Source organism: Sinohyriopsis cumingii, chromosome 14, assembly GCF_028554795.1.
Source record: "Sinohyriopsis cumingii isolate HCF-2022 chromosome 14, ASM2855479v2, whole genome shotgun sequence".
NCBI classification, from domain to species: Eukaryota; Metazoa; Mollusca; class Bivalvia; order Unionida; family Unionidae; genus Sinohyriopsis; species Sinohyriopsis cumingii.
Genome location: NC_142974.1, coordinates 13596200 through 13620945, shown reverse-complemented (window position 1 = coordinate 13620945; position 24746 = coordinate 13596200). Strand labels below are relative to the sequence as shown.

Below are 24746 nucleotides of genomic sequence, written 5' to 3'. Positions count from 1 at the left end.
GAAGAGGGAACAGAACAAACGTAACAGCTACCGTAGCATCGCTGCCTGGTGCCCTTCGAATCAATAAAGCAACATCTCTCATCTAGAATCTTTGTGAAGCAATTTATCTTCAGACACCAGAAACATCACAGCATGCATAATAACCAGTTTTTTTATCATTTACTACGGACAGTTACATCGATGTGTTTCCTAACAACGCATACTGTTATTAATGGTCAGATTAGTTCAAGCCATACAACCGTTGCATAAATCACATAGAGAAGTAGTTTTGGTACATATTATTCACTTTACTCAAGACATTAATATTGGTTAGAGTCCAAACACTTTCATCGTTGATATCCTTTGACCCAAAGACCTATTTACGAATCCTAAAAATCATCGTCATCAAATCCTGAACTGAACACTTGTAGCACGAGAACTATGCGATACTATTTTTATGCTCGACTTCTCAACGATACGATTTAAGCCTATTTCATCAAATAATTTGCAAAATAACTAGAGAAAACTAGTGTGCATATCCAAAACCATGTAATTTCTCACCGTCATAAAATGTTTAGTTTTATATGCATTTACTTTATCTGATTTAGAAACGATGATCATCAGCCAGAGCAACATCAGCACTTAATCTCCTCTTTTGGTCGTCACTTGGTTTTACGAGCAAACAACTGGCCATGGAAACTTTTGTATGGTTGTCAAATCGATTATCATAATCAGAACCAGCTTAATAAATGTATACGATGAGCTGAAGAGAATTGTTGGAAAAACTATTTGGAAGACGCATTGACATCATCTCTGAAACGAAAACGAAGTACTAGCTGTATGAAGACATTTGGTACTATTCATTATCTCCAAGACTTATTTGGACTCAAAACACATGGAAGTTTCATAAGCGATAGAGCACCGAGACCTCCCATTCATCGACTTACTGGAGAGATATTTTCAAGGAAAAAGTCACTTGTGAATTTATTACTTATCAATAACCTGTGAAAAGAAGCAACACCACGGAACTTTATAATCTTCTAACCTACAGTTTGTACAAAGCAGTTTGTTATGCAGCGGTCTGTACAAAAATATACCACAACTTACCCACCCCCATCGCAGTGCAAACAACGTTCAAGCCTATGTCATCAACACGGACGACAATCATCGCTCAGGAACAAATTGGGTACTGTTCAACTTTCCCAGCTACCACAGTGTAAAATATTTTCATTCCCATGTATCAATCTCTCTGAAAGACGTTCTAGTTGACATTATGGAAAGAAATGATGTATCCATCCAACTCAATAATGTAAGATTACATGGATCAGATTGGATAGTGCGTGGACAATAGTGTGTGTAACATCTACAACGATATAGTCTTTCACTTCCCTTAGAACATGTAGTCACTTGTTTTGAATGTGAGTACTCTAGGATCAATGACGAAATAAAATGCTGATTTTTATACACATTATATATATATATATATATATATATATATATATATATATATATATATATATATATATATATATATATATATATATATGTGTGTGTGTGTGTGTGTGTGTGTGTGTGTGTGTGTTTTATTAAGAACAAAAGAGTATGGGAATGGTTGTAAGTTCAGTCTTAACCCACATTGTTGTCAACGTTGCATATATAAACGTGTTTAATGTTTTTATTTTCTTTCTTCTTGTCAGTTTCGTTCACGCTTAAAATAGGGAAGCTTCTTATTAGATAATGTTCATTTAAGCAAAACGATGAAGACATAAGGTGCTTAATTTGTATGAAAAAAATATTCTAAGATACTCGACCACATTAATATGATTTTGTTTCAGTCTGCGTACAGAGTTTATGGAAGTTTTACTTCAAGTTCACGTTTCCCATGTACAAAGCATTGCGTTGATCAGTGGTATCATCATCCATCGTTGACCTGTTAACAACAGACCTGTCGTCTTCCCTAAAGTCATTGAATCTAGACCTGAGGTACATTCATGTAGTAAAATAAATGCATACACAGAGTAGAACACTCCGAATTCCGACTCTGTATTTAAAGAGGGCACAATCAACTGATAAAAGAAATATTAAAAGATGAAGAGAAAAAAGAACAATAAACATGGGAGAAAAAGACTGAACAAAATAGAAATGGAGATAAAAGTATCATAATTAACAAGAGAAAATGGAGATAGATAAACCTAATTTTAGGCTCGCTTTTACAATGGAGCATTCCTGTGATGCGGTCATGCCGATGATGCTGTCATGCAGATGATGCGACCCAGTCGTCCTGAATATTGCCGTCAACATCCTCAATCCAGGGCAATAAGAAAATGTCACTTTTTATGCCACTCACGTCTCTTTGAAAGAGGTATTACTCATAACATTGACAATTAGTGTTGAATGTATTTCCGTATCTCTATGCCTATGACTTGGACAATTAAATTTAAACCCTTAAACCCAGTGTTGCAATCACTCCTAACATTGTATACATTAATTATCTCATCGTCAGCAATTGTGACTTGTGCGAAAATACAAATTAAAAAAATAGTTTCTTTAAGGTCTTTGTGATTCCCTCTTGCCTAGCATCTTTTACTACATATATGGATGTTTTTCGCCACATCCTGGTCTCTACTTAGGAGTGACATTTTCTTTCACTTCAGCCTAGATGGAGTTGGAAAGCACATACAAATAACTGCTGGATAGTACTCAAAAAGAGAGTTTTGGATTGTATCGAAATTTTCCAGAATGGGGCTAGTAAGGCCAGGCATTTTAAATCTTCGTTTAGGAGTATACGTCACATGAGAGAGCATCCCGCGCCCCGTCATCTTAAACTCTTAAACGCAAACAAATACATCATGGTATTTACCATTCCCGTATAGTGTCAGAAAGGCCTTCAAAATAATCCTATGACATAATGGTAATTAAATGTAGGGGCCAGGGTTCCCCATATTACTGATAATTCTTCAGCTTCAGTCGTGAGACTAAAATATGAAGTTGCTTCTGATGCTATCCTTCATTCCACCTAGCTTTTTTGTGACGGAGATATGCAGCATAACAGGCTACACCAATCGTTTTCAAAATAAATGTTAATATATCGCTAACTTTAAACTGTTACTTGCATTTTTTTTCTTTAGCAATATGAAAAGATTCCATCTGTAATTTATGGTCGACTCTGTTTCAGTTTATCCCGTCATCAATTATTCACATTAGGAAAGTAACAATTTGGTAAGAGTGAATAGTGCGGATTATGATATTGTTCAGAGGAATAATGAGGCAAGTGCAATACATTAGAAACGAAATAATTTAGTACCTTGAGGAAAGCTGATGCATATATTCATTCAAAACGTCCAAAGATTGTAAAAACATAAACATGTATTTAAATATACATGTCTTTACGTTTATTAATCAAATCGCACTTTTTGAAATGTGTCATTTGCAAGCATGTAAAAAAATCACAAATAATTCTTTAACATTTATATACACACTGATAAAAACACAAAAAGGATATACTGAAGACACCCACTTTTATTAGTGATAATATTTATCCCCACGGTTAATCCTACGGACCCTATTAATACAGGATTTTTCGCTTGGCCCGATATTGCACACCCCCATCTTAACCCACGTCGTAATTCTAATTCCTCTCATTTCCCCCATATTATTACCTTGCACAGTTATACCATCTTTACTTTTGGAAGAAGATATAAATATTTGTAATGAATACAAAATAATTATTTCGTTTCCCTCTCCATGAATTATAAATAAACCAGCGTGAAAAATCTATATATTTATTCATTTATGTATGTGATCTAATGGATGGATGGATGGATGGATGGATGGAATAAATGATGTTCATGCTTAATACAAAGAAGTGACAAACTCATACAGTCTGAAGTCGCGTATCATAGCGGTCATGACCATTATACATTTGCATAAAATAAGAAACATTCCAAATGAGATATTTCAAGATAGGAGGGATATTCGAAATGTTTTTCTTGAGACAGATGTGACCATTCATTTAGCACCGATAAAGTAAAGTATAAGAAAAAAAAAAAAAAACAACAACAGTGTAATACTGTCGAAAATAGCAGAAATTACAATTACTACATGGTATGTTTTGCTTAGATATTTGTATTTAGGTTCATACCTCCCTCCCATCCCTGCCAATGCTCAGGTACTTGTATCAGCAGAAAAGTAATGATAACACACATGCCACTTAATTGGCTTATCGTTATTCTTCTCCCCCGTATCTAATGTCATTATACAAATGTTATTAATTTTGTGTTTAAAAACAGATGTGGGGATAAGTCTTAAATTTATGTATACCTTTGTTGCATGGTAAAGTTGAATATTCGTTTGGTGTTAAGCAGGTACTGAACTTGAGAAGCATTAATTGACTGTCATTGAACATTCAGCGCTTAAGAGATGTCAAATATCGGAAATCTGTAAATATTAGTTCTGATACAGTCTACCCTACTTAACGTTTGTTTTTAAGTCCAATTTACGTTTGGCCTTTACAGACCAAACTGAGCGACAGTTTGACAAATAATTATGGAAACCATTTTAATGTGGAGTTCCCAAAACCAAGGTGAAACAAAATTATGTAAAGTCGCCCATTGATCGATTTTCCGATCTCTTTATTGATATTCGATGAGGTGCGGTAACCGTTTGAAGGAGGCGTACACGATGCATTGTCGACACAAAGGAAACGCCCATATGTACCGGCGTGTAATACATGTATGGTTATGCCCCCTGTACGAGTTGACTTGCTGATACAAGGCTTATAGTCTGAGGTCAGAAGTCCAGGTCTCCCAGATCAAGTTTATTAGGTCAAGATGTTTTCGTTTGTGTTTCTGGTTTCGACTCACTAAATATAACAGAAAATAATACAACGTGTGTTTTCTTCCACGAAAATATCTTGCAAAAAATGGGTATTATCGTAAAGAAAAACGACAAGCTAAACCTACCGGAAACAATGAGTTGTACGTTTGTTGTACTAGGCAATTCCTCCGCATAGATCTCTTTAAATCACAAGGGAGTCATGATGAACGAGAATACATCGAAAATGGCTCATTACTTTTAACATTGCCTTGACTTACATTTAACGTTCCTTACCTTGAACGCTCCAATTCAAAACAACTTATATGACACGAAATTATTAACGTTTGAATTATATTTTCGCCTCAGCTTCTTAAAACCTAGTCACATTTCATGCACTTTAAAGACGAACATCGAAATGGAAATGTTTTGGTCTTCGTACGCAGATTTTCACTATTTTCATATCCTAGTGCATTGACAATCGAGTCTATAACAAAATTTGTTTACATTGGTTTTTTTTTGTTCGTTTAATTCTATGGGACCTATTAAACATGTACAAGTAAAGTATTCAAGCAGTTTTTGCCCGTAAGTAACGTTGAAATTCTTGACTAATGTTTATTACAATATGATTTGGTAGAAGGTTAATTTCATTGGTTGGCATTGCCGTTAAGACATTTATTGACAATACCCTGTGGGAAAGGACAACGTTTAATTACCACATTTTGCGGATCATTTTTTAATGCATGATAGGATTGTTGTAAATTAAGGGACAAGGATATAAACTAATCTGAAACCAACTGTTCATATTCGATTTCAAAAATTATGCTTACAATGTGTTTTTGCATTGTTTTATATTTTTTCTTGTTAAACTAGCATATAAAATTGTAAGGAATCCCAGTTGCTCCTGTTCTTTAGTCCCTGAACCATACATTTTATTTTGAAACCCTAAACATAAAGTCCAAAACTCTGAAACCCAAATTTTTATCATTATAAGTACGACTCTTGGATCAATGAGTCAATACTGTTTTATTAGCGTGAAATCCAGAAGTTTGGCATATAACGATACCTACTTTGAATCGAACAATTACGTTTTTGTGTGTTTATAAAACACATGCTAATGTAATAAAGCATATTGCATGAATAAATCGGAGTTATGTTCTCTTCATAACCGTTGATGAACTTGGCTTCATCACTTGAACACAACTGTATCGCACACTGAGATATCACGTGCCTGTGTCAGCAAGAAGCAAAAATTAATAATTTATCTTAATAACTTCCTTGTCAGTAACACACTATTGGCGGAATCTTTACGCGTCTTTTCTTTTCAGTGGCTCTACCCTTGGTACGTATAAAGACAAACTATACTTGTGTACTTGTGTGAACGGAAATAAGAAGATTCAGACTTCTTACCCCGACGCGGAAGAAGACTCTTATGCGGTTAATTATTTATTACATATCTGGTATTTATTCACACGATCATTTCGAATTTTATTTAACATATAATTTAATAAATTTTGATAAAGTCATTTTGGCGTTGTATGAAAGATAAAGTACAAACCCACAGAAAATTTCCTATGTTACATACGTACATATATGTTACAGTTTCGTCATTTGTCTGTCTGTATTGCTAATGTTGCATCGGATATACGACTGGATTTAAGCTGCTGTCACAGACACGTTGATGTTCCCTTGCTTTGAAAATGGAACATAACTACAGGACCAGTAGTGAGAACAGGATTTCGTTGTTCAACTTCCTGAATACACGCATTTAAGTTCCAAGCAGATTTCGGGGTAGAATTTACAGACTGGGAGTAATTAAATTCATTCGGTTTTATACATCATAAGTATTAATTTAAAGAAATTTGAAACTTACCTGTTTATTTTGTCACTTCAACAATGTACTGATGCATCAAAATTTAAGTTCATACATTAAACATTTATTTTCAATAAATTGAAGACTCGGTTGCATTCCAGCACGTGGACTAGATTTTGAATGTTCGTTGCGGTAATTCTAAAATGAAAACGCTAATCGATTTCGCTCTGTTTTCTTTACACTATCGTCTACACGAGGAGGTGCAAGGATTTAAAATACAAACAACAAAACTTGCATTTTACTGCTTGTGCTCCTGTCAAGAAAAGGTCTCAAAAAACATTGTAGCTAGATTTATTTGTAAATTTCTGTCCGAATCAAAAGAGTTGATGCTTTCTGTGATATGTTTACCTTTATGTTGCAATTGTTTATTAGTTTTAACCTCAGATTTAGTAACTAAATATGAATCCTCAGCACACGCACAGATAAAATGACACATTAGAAGTACCCACTTAAACTTGCTGCAAAATTTTATAAGTAGACCATTTTTGAGTATTTAAAGTAAGTTGTAAAGTAGTTTCAGCTGTGCGTACGATACTGATATGTTAGGTGTGCAATTCGGAAATATGAAATGAACAACTGTGTATCGAACGCTTGATCAGCCTTGTAGGAGAAAACGGGTATGCAAAAAACAGGATATATGAAACATTATTTAAACAGATATTATATATAAGACAGCAAACTCGTCAAATACAACAAATGGCTATTCGCCAAACAGGCATAATAATTTTTCTTCAGTTTTTTTATTATTGTTTCTAAGAGTAAGAATCAATAAGATGAGTCAAGAACATACCTGGTTGACGTGATATTTATCATGTAACAAACTTCTATTTTTTCCAGAAGGTTGAACTCTTGACCCCCATCTGGGAATCTGTTTTGCATTTTAGTTAGTCTTATAACTGATGTTCTGTTAAGAATTCTATCAAACGTGCCTTACAACTTAAAACGTTAAGTTGTTTTATGTTGCGTCCAGTTTGAACTGGTTTATATGTTCTTCAAATTATTGAATTCAATTGACTGCCAATTAAACGTTAGGAAGTAGACATACATATATTCTGTAACAAAATCATATTTACCTTCATTTCCATGTTACGATGAATTCACCTAGGAACATGCCCTATACAATGCGCATTATATGCGTACAACTTGGTTTTGAATAGGTACTGGCTTCAGTTGTTAGCTTCAGGTCATATCCGCGTAATCTGTGCAGATATGTTCAAAACTATGGTCATTTTGTGTTAGCCAATTTTCAATATTATAGAAAAGTAAAGTCAGCTGAAGTTCTTTGCCTTAAAATGTAATACTGAAAATTATATATGTCATTGGAAAACAAATTTGGTAATTTACGTACCTAGAAGGTGGAATGAGAGTGGGTTAATTACTCACAAGTACTTTTGTAACTAGTGTGATGCGCACGTCAGCAGCACGCATATTGAGGAATTGACCAAGGTTAAAGCGATCCACAGATGTTCCACACACTTAAAACAAAGTCTTTTTCTGTGATTTCAAGATATTATTTCTGATTTTTATTCTTTGGAAAAGGATTAATGTTTTATACAAAGTGCATTGTTGTCAAATTAGTATCAAGAATGAAAATGGTTTAGTAAAACCGAGTACAAGAACAGAAGAGCTGGTATATGCTTATTGATGATGCTGAATTGAGATGGATTGAAACAGGGATAAATTCAGAACATTTTCTTTAAATGGGTATTAATTGTAATCTCCTCCATAAACGTGGCATCATTCATCCAACAGTTCAAACACATTCTGGAAACCTAATCCACACTTTTCTGAGGGGAATATATAAAGTTAAAAATACTTCAAACTGTCTGACGTCAATCAGTATCCACTATAAACCTTCACCCAACACGAGCATACAATAGTTCGAATCAGATGTTTCTATTACAACCAAGGGACTTATGAAAACTGTTTAAAAATATCAGCAGGTGTAACAAACGGAGACAAATCAAAGACCCTTCATATAAGCACTTTTTATGTACCCTACAAAATCCACTAACGGACAAATCCTCGTCCTGGATGCATACCACCTCATCCACCAGATTTAAACTGAATAATTTATACACAACTCCATTATTATGTATCTTTGAAAAATCTAACTAATATTTGCAAATAAATTTAGATACTTGAAACCACTGATATAACAACGTGAAAGATCACCTATTCACAGGCTAGAGGAACATCTAATCAATCCAGGGAACCCGGCACATGAACAGCACAAATGCTGCATACCCTGTCTGAGTCAAACGTTTTCCGATGTTCAACACTATCTATGAGCTTTAACACCTGCCCAGAGATTATTTCAACAGAAGCAATGTCATTATCTCCCGACCTGCGAATATTGTGTTGACGAATACGTTGTCTAAAAAGTATTGTTCTGAAGCAAACGAATACCACAAGAGCGACTTAGGCAATGAAGATGACACTACACCCAGTAAACTATTACAATTCATTCACACACTATGTCTGTGGAATCCAGTCAAGAATGGACCCGCTCATAGTACTCACTGAAGGAAAGTACCAATCGTGCTGCTCAATCCAGGCTCAACTGTTGTCGTAAATAACAAAACCTAATCTGCGCATTGTAATCAAGGTATTCAGACAAAAGCTACAATATTGATCTTTCTATATCGATTTGATCTACTGCAGGAGAAAATTCCGTGTCCACACGGATTGGAATAGATCAGTAAGTTTCTGAGGCATGTGCAAGCCTCCGGTCTGTAAACGTCTGATGGTGGACTCTCAGGCAATTATACCTCAGGAAAACAATGATTCATCCATTCTCCACTTGCACAAGCGTAAAGACAACATACAATCATGTGACAATCATAGGAAAATCTCCTTGTTGTCAAGAGCAGGCAAAATCTTTGCCTGAAATATGCAGAATCTTCTTGTGCATAACAGTGATGCTCCTGCTAGAGAGTCAATTTGCTTTAGGGAAAGGAGGACCACAAGAATGATGTTTACAGCTTGTCCACTCCAGGAGAAATGTCAGGAACGAAACTTCAGCCTGTACTAGACATTACTCGACCTGACAAGCGCCTTTGACACAGTCAGCCTTGGCGGCATTTGGAAGATCATGGCAAAACGTTATTTCCAGAGAAATTAATTGCGATGAGTCGACAATTCCGTGCTATCATGATCGTTCTTATTCTGGATGACGACGAGTCACTTGAACCATTCCCAGTCACCAGTGGAGTCAAGCAAAGCTCTGTGTTGTCCCAAACTCTCTACAGTATGATATTCTATGCCATGCTTAGTGATAGTTTTCATGACAATGACACTGGAATCGACATACTGGGCAGATGGCGAAGACGAAGTTACAGGAAGTGACTCTTTGTGATTCCAAATATTTACTGATGACACGCAACACATTAAGGACCATTTCTCTGAAGCTTATGACATCTTCGATCTCATAAATAGTACCAGGAAGACAGAGGTGGTGCACCAGCCTGCATAAGGAAATCATTATGCACACCCTATCACAGTAAATGGTGGAATCTTATAGGTAGTGGACAATTTCACCTCGTTCGGCAATACACTGACACGATGATGATGAAGCTAATGTCATCATTGCTTATGTAAGCTTGCCAATCCATGGGATTGCAGGAGCACCAGTCTATAAACTAAACTTAAGGTCTACTACGCCCTAGTTTTTCCGACCCTCTGCATGCTTGCGAGGCCTGGACGAAGCAGACAGCATGCTAAGAAGCTGATCCATTTTCACATAGGCTGTCGGCGGAAACTGATGAGAATATGCCGATAAGGTTACAGGCACTGAGGGTCTCATACGAGCAGGCATTCCAAGCATCCAGACTCTGCTGAGGGGGAAGGTCACGTTAACAGAATGTCAGAAAATCGTTCACCATAGATCGTCGACGGCTAACTGAAGGAGGGAAAAACATTTCAGGCTGGTCAGAAGAAACGCTTCAAAGATTCCCTCGTGTCATCCTTAAAAATCTTCAACACTGATCCTTAGTCTTGGGAAGATCTCACACGGGATCACTCCTTCTGGCGAAGTGTCATCTGTACTGGATTTACAGAATTTGAACTTGGAGAACTGCAGAGATAGTGCAGAAGAGCGAGCAATGTAAATCTCGGGAAAACTTCACACCCTCCAGTGGTCAGACTGACAAAAGAGGCATCTCCAGTCAAATGTAAAACAAACAGTTCAGGGCACAAATCGGCCTGATCAACCATTTTAGTACTCACGAAAACCAAACCAGTAAGTTGTGTCATTGTCACCTTAGAACTCGAGGGACGAGAAACAAAAACTATATTTCCTGACCTACTTATGCATTACTATTATTATTATTATTATTATTATTATTATTTCCACATTGTTTCATATTTGCTGCAGGTACCCCTACGTCAGCTAATGTTTCTATGCTTGACATCGATTTCTTTTTTTAATGGATGCATATTTCAATTCAGTGTCACAAATATAGTTTTACCAGTGATGTTATTTTCCTTCCTCAGACATCAACAATTCGATAACTAGGGAAAATATGGGCACTATTATTTCTTTGCAACTTTAGTTTTATATTGTACATAGTGAGTCTGTTAATTGCTTTTAATTTAAATTGGGGTTTGATTACCTATGGATCGATTTTATTTATTGTAGGAACATGATGTCGGAAAGGAATGTAGATAATATTTGTAGCGATTTCAACCGTATTGTAATATTGTTTCATTCATTTTGCAAGGAACAAATTAATCAAAATGTAGATATTTTCTTTTTTAAAGTCTTTAGTTAAAGTGCCTGTGTTGTCTTTGTAAGTGTATTTCGTCATGTCGATGAACTTACCTAGCTTTAAACGTTGATCTAAAAACCATAATTTAGTTAAAAATTCTTTAATCATTAATTTCACGATTATGGATCTAGAAAGGTTATAGTAAATTTATACCGTACATATTTCGTATTTTGCATCCTCACTCTCAGGTCACGTAACCAATCAAATTATTATAGCGTTGCAAAGTGTCGCTCGAATACACAAAAACAAAAGCCTAGATTCGTTTAATTTTGCTATAATACCGCTGTGCAATTTACTATATGGCTAAAATTAGCGCCTAAATATATTATCCCTTGCAATTTTCTTTATTTCGTTCTTTATAATAATTTTTTACAGCTTTATTGTCTTTATTTCTTTCGTTTGATTATTTGAAACAAATATGATAACTAAACATTGGAAAATCCCAACTATTTCTCATTGAGACTCAGTGTTTCGTGGTAGCCGTTCAACATATATTCGAGAAACAATTAGCAATGCAGGAGGAAGAAAAAATGACTCTTCCTTCTTCATATCCTTCTTGTCATCAGTGGCTTGTGACAGCATATTAAATTAAAGTGTCTTCAAACGTTGTAGCACACCCCTTTTGTTCCAGAGGGTGGAACATATTTAGTTCGTTCATAGTTATTACAAATTCATGTGGCGGAACGTCGTCAATAATAACAAAGGCTGCTTTTGTATTTATTGCATTGTAGGAAATATGTTTTTAAAAGTGCTTGAATAGTTCCTTTTTTGTTTCTCTGATTAGATTCCTTTTCAAGAACACACATTACTGGCTACGAGACAACCAAACCATTACATTTATTTAGTATGTAGTGTATACTGCTAGTCAACTATTATTACCCACCAAATTAATGCATTCTCCAATATATAAAATTCTTCCCTCTATCCCAGATTTGAAACTGACATATTTTACGTGTATGGCAACAATAGCTGACAAAATAATGATATACTTGACATAATAACTAGATACGATCAATATATGTTCGGCATAAATCCCCTTAAATCCTCGTTGCGCAAGATAAGGTTTATTAATATTTTCTTTAAAGTCTGAAATTAACTAAACTACATACATCCAAGTTTATGTGTGTGTGTGTGTCTTATACCTGACTGTATACAGACATAAGACAGAATGCATCTTCATTGTATACTGTGTTTCCTATATAATGATTTGTACGAGATATTGTATGCGTCATTGTACTAAATTGTCTAATTTTTTATTACTTCTGTAGACCTGAAAAGGACTCCGTCTATACATTACCATCAACTTTAATTTCGGGTTAAACGATCATACATAATAAGAGAATGATGTGCATTTGTACGTCATTGGCTGATATAAAACAGACTTATTAAGTTCGTCACTCATATAACCTTGCAACCGCGTGCAACAGGCTACTAAGAACCCTAACACATTGGATCAAGGTTGTTTGGTGTTGATAATTGCAGACATATTTTGAGTCTAACTGAGATTATATTCACTTCGCATTAAGAAAAGACACATCCAACATATTACATTACGATTGAGGCGGATATACAAAAAGAGTGAAGTTGTTAACTGTTCTTTGATTTCTAAATTGAGGATAAATGGCTTCAGTAAATCGAGACAGTTATGCAACCTTCGAAGAAAACGTAACATCTAGGGTACCACATGATGCGAGATCCATGAATTACAGTGGGGAATATCAAACACTGGAAGAAATCAATGATGCGGTAGCCAAAACACACACTGGTGGGTCAATATTTATTGGCATTCTTATGTTGATTGGATTTGTAGGCAACTTGCACGTGATTTTGATCTACTCGTTCAGGAAAAAGCAATCAAATTACAGGGTATTCATTTTATGTCTTGGAGCACTTGACATGGTCGCATGTTCAGTCGGGATGCCCTGTACTTTGCTCAATCTTCGATATCCATTAATGTCTTATGACGCAGCAGCATGCAAGATCCTGTGTTTTCTGAATTATTTCCTGTGCGCAAGCTCGGCTCTTGTCCTGCTTGTAATTGCCACAGAGAGATATCGGAAGATATGTATTCCTCATGGAAAGCAAATGACGGAGACCGTTGCAAAAGTGTCATGCGGAGTAGCGATGACCATTGGATTAGTGGTATCATCGCCGGTCCCTGTCTTGTACGGCTATAGCACACACAATACTAATGTAAATAACATAACTGGTGTCCGATGTTGGACTGATGATAAGTTTAAGGACACCCCATATCAATTTTACTTCAACCTTCTCCTAATGTTTCTTGTACTTGGAGCTTTCACCGTCCTCTGTGTTCTCTATGCCATTACTGGAGTCAAAATTTTAAGACATAAGACCGTTAGAAGTTCATTGCATTATTCCAAGTCTCCAATAACAGCGACAACAAGTTCAAGCAAGGAATCATCCGGAGGTGTAGCAAATCCAACAGACTCAACAGGTGGTTCGCAAGAAGGCTCAGAAAGGGATGCTATTGTGTGTGTTAATTCAAACCGTGAGATGAAGGTTGGGTTCGGTGATTTTCCTTTGAAAAGCACAGAGAATCGTTTAAAAATGGGGAGCGAAAAAAAAGATAACTTAATCAAAACTACAGGACAAAATGAAAAAACGAATTTGCCGAAAAACGAACAGAAAACAAGAAGGATAACATTTATTATGTTTATGATTACGTTGGTTTTCTTCTGTAGCTTCATACCACATTTAATTTTACAGATTGTGGATTTCATAACAAAAGACTTTTTGGTCTCTCTGTCACCTGCGGGTTTGTATCTATACAATACATTTATCTGGTCGTTTTTCATAAACAACATGGCTAACCCAGTTATATATGGATTCTGCGACAAAACATTCAGGCGTGAATTATTGTCTTTTTACGGGAGATTCCGTTGTTCCCATGTACGGAATTGATATTGTTTGCCAAGGGACACTTTAGGTATGTCTCATAGAGGAAAACGTTTGAGATATGTACGTGGAAATCAAATATAGGTAATTGAGAAATGTATTTGTGGACGACCTGACCTGGCTGACTCGTAATAAACCGATCTGTAAATACAAACCTTAATTATAGTATGCTAATTTAAATTTGTGAAAAATGAATATTGGTAATGAAAGAAATGTGTATGAAAGAAGGACAATTCAGAATTGATCATATAATATGTAACAATGTTTTGTTAGTGCTTACATGTTAGGAATGACTAACTTGAACAAAATAAACTCCTTTCTATCTTTACTCTGATTTAACGACATACGTTTCTTCCTTTTTTGGTGGCTATTTATGCATATATTATCTATCAGATTTGGTACCCCTCTAGCTTCCGACTGGTTTATCATTGTATATTCATCGATCTATTCGTTTACCTTTGGCTTCTTATGCTTGTTGTTGGTATATCTTATACAGGACTTTTAAACTCGCAAGCACGTGTAATCGTATCGTAGAGTTCCCTGAGGTGGTATTAAATATGTTCAACTCTTCTTTAACTCTGATTAGTTAAATTGCTAGCAGCTGACTTGGTAATGAAATTGATAAATGTAAGCCGTCTGCTTGAGACTAATTTATTCGTCAGGAAAATGTGTTTCCAAATCATTTAATATCATATTGCACTCTTCAAGGTCTTTGAATTTCCTGTGAAATTGAAAATGACATCTTAAGATATCCATGCATAAGGACTGTTCTTTTTCTGAAGAAGGTATTATATTTATAAACCAGGACACGGGCATTTACTCCGTATTCGTACTATGAAGTTCAAAATGATATTGTATTTAAGCTTTACTCTCGCACGTGTCGCTGAATTAATAAAGATCAAGCATGTCAATCTGGAGTAATGGCTTCGTTCGCTGCGATGTAGATCATAACTAACTAGCCATCAGGTCAGTAATCAACCAGCAATATAGATCATAACTAACTAGCCATCAGGTCAGTAATCAGCCAGCAGTGTAGATCATAACTAACTAGCCATCCGGTCAGTAATCAACCAGCAGTTGTAGATCATAACTAACTAGCCATCAGGTCAGTAATCAAACAACAGTTGTAGATCATAACTAACTAGCCATCAGGTCAGTGATCAAACAGCAGCTGTAGTAATTATCCGAGCATGTTAACTTTGTATGTGCGTTTATTTTGCGTGACTTTACTACAATGATGATCATAGGTTGTAGCACTGAAGCGGGTTGCACTTAAATGAAAGCCGCTATAAAATGAATAATTTCATAAAGGTACTTTAAACAGTTTATTTTAAAACAAAAGTCACAAGGTACGGGCCCGAATAATTAGTTCCACTGCGGCAGTAAGGTGAGTACCCTGTAAACATAAAATTTGTATTTGACACTGGTGATGATGTGATTTCTAACGTTGATGTGGAATTAATCCAGATAACGTAATACTACGACAGAAGATGAACCACTATGCCATACCATTATGTTTCCATTGCATAAACTATAGTGCCCATTTTGATCAACGAACATACAAATGGAATTGTTTGGTGTGTATTCATGTTTGATATGTAATAATATGTATATTGATGTAAATTTATTTTACTTTGTCATTATTTTTATATTAGTGGTTTATTTATAATTATTTTATCGCAAAGATTGCAAATTCGCCAGTCGTATTTACTTTTAAGAAAAGAATCGAATTTAATTTTGAATCATGATATGCGGTGCAATGAATTCATTTCCAGTACAAAAAGTAGGTCAGTCTCTACACACCTGTTTAGTTCGTGACTTCGGGAAGGAATGTAACCAGTACGAGACCAAATAGAAGCAGCCAGTTTTCTCCACGTCATAATATCAACACTTTAATAATCTATTTATTTCGGTATTGCAATTATACACTATTTAATACAGATTGCGTCCTTATGAACAAGTACAAACCGTCTTATACATACGTTTCCCTTGTATCCTAAAGTCAGCAACAACAGAAAACTACATGTAAAGTACCACATTGCGGAAGCCTAAATATTCCTAAGCTATTGCTAATCGCGCTGACATTGTAGAATTGTCTGTCTAATGACGTACATAGACCCAGACAATAGTCTGTAAGAGACCATGAAGCATCACCTTAGGATTCCGGTAAACTCAAAGAGCTAGCCTCATGCCCATATTTGGTTTGGACCTATGAAACTGATATAAAAGGCCCCAACCCTAGGGCACGCCAATTTGCTCGCCAGAACCTCAAACAGCTTCGGTCTTTACAGGTAAGATTATGGTCTATGCACAATGTTTCATATAATATAAGGATTTTTAGTGTTATAAGAATTTTTAGTGTTAAGATGCTAATCTAACATCAGTATGTTTAAACATGAGATTATTTTTATATTTCTTTACTATTCTTTAATATAATGTATTGGAAAGTTTAATTGTTTGAAGAACTTATATTTATTTGTAATTATATTTTTGATTATAGTAAAAGCAGCGTTCGCTACTAACTTCATACTCAGTAATAGTTAATTTAGAAATTAAATACTCTTTAACTAATAGAGTTTAATACGTTGACATTTTATAATAAATTCAATAAAATATACTTCAAATACGATATTGGTCTGAAATATTGAATTTTAGATTCTTTTGCAAAAGTGAATTTATTCGATATTTGACTATCTCTATTATATTTTAAAAAGCAGAAATTATACAATGCATGATGTTGGTAAGTGATGGAATTTCGTAGTTTTATATGTATCTCTTATTTCCGTAATTAAAGGTTATGTAGTTTGATATTGGACTGTAATTTGTTGAGTATTTCAATAAAGTTTGCTTGCCAGAAACTCAAACAGCTTCTGTCTTTACATCTCGATCCCGTACCTTCAATTCCCCAGATATGGCCACATATTCATCAAGTGACAAATCTTTCAAGAGGATTGAACTTAGCTCTTTTTCCTTTCTCTCTCTCTCTCTTTCTCTCTCTCTCTCTCTCTCTCTCTCTCTCTCTCTCTCTCTCTGTTGAAATAGAAAACAACTTGTCCTAGAGTTTATGAGGCAAAATTTCTCATAAAATATTTATCCCAAGACACTGCAAGTCTTCATACAAATGTTGGGTACGATCGTTACTTATATATATATATATATATATATATATATATATATATATATATATATATATATATATATATATATATATATATATATATATATATATATGTATATATATATATATATATATATATATATATATATATATATATATATATATATATATATATATATCCATCAAGTACATGCGAATCAATCATTTTAAGGAATGGCCGGCTTGTGTGTACCTGAATCTGGTTAAAGGCAGATACAGTCAAACCACAAATGACGTACGTCAATTGATGATTTACTGTAAGAATATAAGCGTCATCATGGTTACGTCAGCGGGGTGGGTTACAGGGAGATATTCGACAGTTAAATCAACATAAACATCCTCAAAATCAGTCCTGTTGAATATTGTTTATCGTTAATTTAATTTAGGTATGTTTCTGGCAGTTTACCTTGTGTGGAAAATTACAAATTGTGAGAAATATGCTTGATAATAATTTATTCCGCAGAAAAATGGGTTACCAAACTATTTAATGTTTTATTGCACTCTTCAAATTGATTGATTGTCGTGTGTCAATGAAAATAAGAGTTGATGATATGCGGGCACAACGATTGTGGTTTTCCTGAAAAAGGAATTGTAATTATTGATAAGCAGACGGACATTTTGTCCGCATTCGCCACATAAAAATCTATTTTTTGTAAAACTTGCTTCACGCCTGTCTTGCAGAAATAAGTAAAATAGAGCATGCCTGTTAGGAGTAACGATTTCGTTCCACTGTGAGATGGATCGGAACTGGTTGTTGTTGTTGTTTCAACGCCATTTTTCAGCACACGATAGGCTATATATGGCGGCCAGTATTAATGGTGGAGGAAGAACCCTGGAAAACCCCGGAAAGAACCACCGATCCACGAGAAGCTACTGGCAGGCTTTCTCACATATCTACATTGGCTGAATTTGAGTCTCGAACCGGCGCAGACAGAGGTGAGATGGCAGTGATTCGTAACGGCGAACGCATTAGAGCACTCGGCCACTCGGGGCCCCGATTGGAACTGGCGTGCCATCAAGTAGAGTGTGGTACCAGTAGCAGCGAGTAACCGTTTATGTTAACTCTGCACGTTTTATTTTGCGTGAGCATTTACTGCAACGATGATCAGTTGTTTTAGCAATGGGGCGGGTAGCCCCGAAATGTACGAAGCTATATAATGAAAATAATTCAAAACGTACCTAACAATTCATTTTAGAACTAAAGTCACACGTTAAGGGCATGACAAATAAATTCAACTCCGGTTGTAAAGTTGGTATCACCTAAATATAAACATTTTTATCTGGCGACAATTTTGGTGTGATTTTTAACCATAAAGTGGAATTATAATCCAGGTAACTAAATGCAACGTCATTTTGTCTACTAAGCGTTACCGTTTTGTCTCCCTTGCATGAAGTATAGCTCGCAGTTTGAGCTGCGTTATGAACATGTAATTGGTACCTTCGGGTGTGAGTGTACTCATCTATCTATCTAGTAATCTATCTATCTGTACGTCCGTCGGTCTATCTATCTTTATATATATCTATCTACAAATATTTTACATAGAAATCATTTGCATGTTGGTTATTTAAGTAAAAGACGTTTATCGAAAATATTGCAAATTCGCCAATCATACGTACTTTCAAGAAAACAATCGAAGTTAATTCTTAATCACGATCAGTGGTGCGGTGAGTTCATTTTTGGCACGGTAAGTAGGTCAGTCTGTACCTTAGTCTGTGACATCGTGATTTAAGTAATCAGGACGAGGCTAAAGAGAAGAAGACCTTTTCTTCCCGTCGTATTGGGGATTTATGTTTTAAGAGAGCACGATTACTGGTAGCCAGGCTGTGTCCTATTCATTCATTCGCTGATTTATTCATTGTTTACTCAGTTCATTCTCCTCATATCTTTTCCTCCCTCGAGACTAAGACACCTCCTTATTCTGGACATGCTACCTTATAATACCCGATACTTTCAAAATAGAATACACTGCCAACAAACCTTGAGACAAAATAACATACGGTAAATCTATCACAGAATATTGCCTACCTAGTTGCAAATATTGGATATGTTCGTATCAAATTATATATATATATATATATATATATATATATATATATATATATATATATATATATATATATAGACATTACTTCATCCAGTTCGTGCAAGTTCTTTTTTTTAAGGAAGAAAACTGAAAGAAATCAATGATGCGGCAGCCAAAACAAACACTGGTGGGGCAATATTTGTTGGCATTCTTATGTCAACTTTATTTGGAGACAAGTTGCACGTGATTTTGATCTTCTCGTGCGGGAAAAAGCAATCAAATCACAGTGTATTCATTTTATGTCTTGGAGCACTTGACATAGTCACATGCTCACTCGAGATGTCTTTTATTTTGGTCGATCTTCGATATCCTTAATATTTTATGCCATAGCAGCATGCAAGATCCTGCGGTTTCTGAATTATTTCATGTGCGCAAGCGCGGCTCTTGCCTGCTTGTAATTGCCACAAACAGATATCGGAAGATATGTATTCCTCATGGAAAGCAAATGGCCGGCCCCTGTTTTGTACGGCTATAGCATACAAAATACTAATGTAATTAACATAATTCGTGTCCGATGTTGGACTGAAGATAGGTTTAAGAACACCCCATATCAATTTTACTTCAACCTTCTAATGTTTCTTGTATTTGGAGCTTTCACGGTCCTTTGTGTTCTTTATGCCATGATTGGAGCCCAAATTGTAAGACATAAGACCGTTAGAAGTGCAGTGAATTATTCAAAGTCCCCACTAATATCGACCATAAGTTCAGGTAAGGAATCTTGCGGAGACATAGAAAGTCCTCCAGTGTCAACATATGGTTCGCAGGAGGGCGCAGAAAGGGATGCGATCGTTTGTGTAAACTGAAACCACGAGACGAAGATTGGGTTCGGTGATCTTCCTTGGTAAAGGACAGAGAATAATATAAGAATAGCGAGTGACAAGAAAGATACTTTAATCGAATCTGCCAACACTACAGAACAAAACGAAAAACGAATTTGCGCACAAAAGAAAATAAAACAAGAAGGATAACATTTATTATGTTTATGATTACGTTGGTTTTCTTCTCTAGTTTCATACCACATTCAAATTTACAGATTGTGGATTTCATGAATAAATACTTTATGGTCTCTCTGTCCCCTGGGGGTCTGTATCTATACAATACATGTATCTGGTCGTTTTTCATGAACAACATGGTAAATCCAGTAATATATGGATTCTGCGACAAAACCTTTAGGCAGGAGTTACTGTCTTTTTACGTGAGACTCCATTGTTCCCATGTACGGAATTGATATTGTTTGCCAAGGGACACTGTTGGGATGTCTCATACAGGAACACGTTTGAGATATGTAAGTTCAAATCAAAGATAGGTAATTGAGAAATATATTTGTTGACGACCTAATTTGGCTGACTAGTGTTAAACCGATCTGCAAACTCAAATCTAAATGTTAATATGCTAATTTAAATTTGTGAAAAATGGATATTAGTAATGAAGGAAAACTTTATGAAAAAAACGACGATGTAAAATTGATCATATAAGACTTAATAATGTTTTGCTAGTGCTTACATGTTAGGAATGACTAACTTCTACAAAACAGACTGGGGCCCTCAGTGGCCGAGTGGTCTAAAGCACTCTCTGTTACTGTCATGTCACCTCTGTCTGCATGGGTTCTGGTCCCGTATCCTGCCAATGTGGGTATGTGAGAAAGCTTGCCAGTAGGTTCTCGTAGGTCCGTGGTTCTTTTAGGGGGTTTCCCCGGGTTCTTCCTCCACCATTAATACTGGCTGCAATGTATAGCCAGCCTATCGTGTGGTGAAAAATGGCGTTAAACCCTCAAAAACAACAACAACAATAACAAAACAAACTCCTTTCTGTCATTATTCTGATTTAACGACACACGTTTCTTCCTTTTTTGGTGGCCATCTATGCATAGTTTATCTTTCAGACTTGGTACCCGTCTAGCTTTCGACTGGTTTATCATTGCATATTCATCGATCTATTCGTTTACCTTTGGCTTCTTATGCTTTTTGTTGGTATATATTATACAGGACTTAAGGACACCAGTTTTTAAACTCGCAAGCACGTGTAATCGTATCGTAGAGTTCCCTGAGGTGGTATTAAATATGTTCAACTATTCTTTAATTCTGATTAGTTACATTGCTAGCAGCTGACCTGGTAATGAAATTGATAAATGTAAGCCGTCTGCTTGAGATTAATTTATTCGTCAGCAAAATGTGTTTCTAAGTCATTTAATATCATATTGCAATCTTCAAGGTCTTTGAATTTCGTGTGAAGTTGAAAATGACATCTTAAGATATCCATGCATAAGGACTGTTCTTTTTCTGAAGAAGGTATTATATTTATAAACTAGCCATCAGGTCAGTAATCAACCAGCAGTTGTAGATCATAGCTAACTAGCCATCAGGTCAGTAATCAACCAGCAGTTGTAATTCATAACTAACTAGTCATCAGGTCAATAATCAACCAGCAGTTGTGGATCATAACTATTTAGCCATCAGGTCAGTAATCAACCAGCTGTTGTAGATGATAACTAACTAGCCATCAGGTCAGTAATCAAACAGCAATGTAGATCATAACTAACTAGCCATCAGGTCAGTAATCAACCAGCAGTTGTGGATCATACCTAACTAGCCATAAGGTCAGTAATCAACCAGCAGTTGTAATTCATAACTAACTAGTCATCAGGTCAATAATCAACCAGCAGTTGTGGATCATAACTATTTAGCCATCAGGTCAGTAATCAACCAGCTGTTGTAGATGATAACTAACTAGCCATCAGGTCAGTAATCAAACAGCAATGTAGATCATAACTAACTAGCCATCAGGTCAGTAATCAACCAGCAGTTGTGGATCATACCTAACTAGCCATAAGGTCAGTAATCAACCAGCAGTTGTGGATCATAACTAACTAGCCATCAGGTCAGTAATCAACCAGCAATGTAGATCGTAACTAACTAGCCATCAGGTCAGTAATCTACCAGCAGTTGTAGATCATAACTAACTAGTCAGTCAGTAATCAACCAGCAGTTGTAGTAATTATCCGAGCATGTTAACTTTTTACGTGCGTTTATTTCGCGTGACTTTACTGCAACAATGATCAGTGGTTGTACTACTGCCATAGTTTGCACTTAAATGAAAGCCGCTTTATAATAAAAATTTCATAAACGTTAGTTTTCCCCTGCAGATTCGACATGTATTCGCCCAAGTTTTTTTGATACAACTAAAACAAACTTTTCGATATGCCTCAGGTACCAACTCATAACATTTCGTGCTGTATCCCTTACGTTGATATATAACAAAATGTAGTTTGCATCTTCGCACATCCTGCTGAAAGTTGGAAAATATTAATAAGAGTGAAAGGTCCAACGCTTTTTTTTTTCTTTTCTTCAAACGTTGGTGTTTAAGCAATTCATGTGTACTGTTGTATGCAGAGTCATACTATTTGATGCGTTGATAATTTATGAAGTGTAAATACTAAGCGATCAAAGGAGGAGTGCTTGGACATTCGTGTGTAAATACTAAGCGATCAAAGGAGGAGTGTTTGGACATTCGTGTGTAAATACTAAGCGATCAAAGGAGGAGTGTTTGGACTTTCGTGTGTAAATACTAAGCGATCAAAGGAGGAGTGTTTGGATATTCGTGTGTAAATGCTAAGCGATCAAAGGAGGAGTGTTTGGACTTTCGTGTGTAAATACTAAGCGATCAAAGGAGGAGTGTTTTGACATTCGTGTGTAAATACTAAGCGATCAAAGGAGGATTGTTTGGACATTCGTGTGTAAATACTAAGCGATCAAAGGAGGAGTGTTCGGACTTTCGTGTGTAAATACTAAGCGATCAAAGGAGGAGTGTTTGGACTTTCGTGTGTAAATACTAAGCGATCAAAGGAGGAGTGTTTGGACATTCGTGTGTAAATACTAAGCGATCAAAGGAGGAGTGCTTGGACATTCGTGTGTAAATACTAAGCGATCAAAGGAGGAGTGTTTGGACATTCGTGTGTAAATACTAAGCGATCAAAGGAGGAGTGTTGGATATTCGTGTGTAAATGCTAAGCGATCAAAGGAGGAGTGTTTGGACTTTCGTGTGTAAATACTAAGCGATCAAAGGAGGAGTGTTTTGACATTCGTGTGTAAATACTAAGCGATCAAAGGAGGATTGTTTGGACATTCGTGTGTAAATACTAAGCGATCAAAGGAGGAGTGTTTGAACTTTCGTGTGTAAATACTAAGCGATCAAAGGAGGAGTGTTTGGAATTTCGTGTGTAAATACTAAGCGATCAAAGGAGGAGTGTTTGGACTTTCGTGTGTAAATACTAAGCGATCAAAGGAGGAGTGTTGGACATTCGTGTGTAAATACTAAGCGATCAAAGGTGGAGTGTTTGGACATTCGTGTGTAAATACTAAGCGATCAAAGGAGGAGTGTTTGGACATTCGTGTGTAAATACTAAGCGATCAAAGGAGGAGTGTTTGGACATTCGTGTGTAAATACTAAGCGATCAAAGGAGGAGTGTTTGGACTTTCGTGTGTAAATACTAAGCGATCAAAGGAGGAGTGGTTGGACATTCGTGTGTAAATACTAAGCGATCAAAGGAAGAGTGTTTGGACATTCGTGTGTAAATACTAAGCGATCAAAGGAGGAGTGGTTGGACATTCGTGTTATGCGCGTAAATGAACATATTTGTAATACTGAATCTCTTTAACACATGAAATAAACTTTGTTATCCAAACTGACGAGCTATATTGACATTCACCCTCACTGATAAACTCAGTTTTAACTTTCATTTGAGAGTACATAGAGATATCACTTAAAATACAAATGTATGTCACCATCATCTTAATAACGGGAAAGGTGATAATGAGCTGAGACAAACCAACGTTTCCTTGAGGTTTTCATGTACTGTTCTAAAATATAGAAAATCATTGTTTCCAGGAAAATCATTATAGTAATAATGGACGGAAAATAATTTGGCAAAATGTTTTAAAGCATATGCCATTCAAGCTATCTTCTCAAATAAATGCTCGCTAATACAATATGCATACGTGACTATAATAGAAAGATAGATAATCTAAATGTTTCTCCTACACTTTTATTGACCGAGCATTATTTGGTCAGGGGAGATTGGCTATTTGCGCGTGCATGCATAATTGTATATTTGGATATGTGCTTATTGTGTATGTGCATGTATAACTGGATTGGTG

General features: G+C 35.8%; 1 protein-coding gene across 3 annotated transcripts in view; it reads left to right on the top strand.

Annotated features, from left to right (window-relative positions):
- LOC149783283 (uncharacterized) overlaps nt 1-21975 on the top strand; it is a 50591-nt gene extending 28616 nt beyond the window's left edge. Inside the window, exons 1-2 of one of the 3 annotated variants that reach the window (XM_089931513.1) lie at nt 12780-15318; nt 21909-21975. In XM_089931513.1, the coding sequence (XP_089787639.1) occupies nt 13054-14358 (1305 nt within the window). In that variant the 5' untranslated portion in view covers nt 12780-13053 and the 3' untranslated portion in view covers nt 14359-15318; nt 21909-21975. Of the gene's footprint in view, nt 1-12779; nt 15319-15364; nt 17217-21908 lie in introns of those variants that run through there. The other 2 variants (XM_089931514.1, XR_016413583.1) reach the window with 2 other exon arrangements.
- The last annotated feature ends 2771 nt before the right edge of the window (nt 21976-24746 follow it).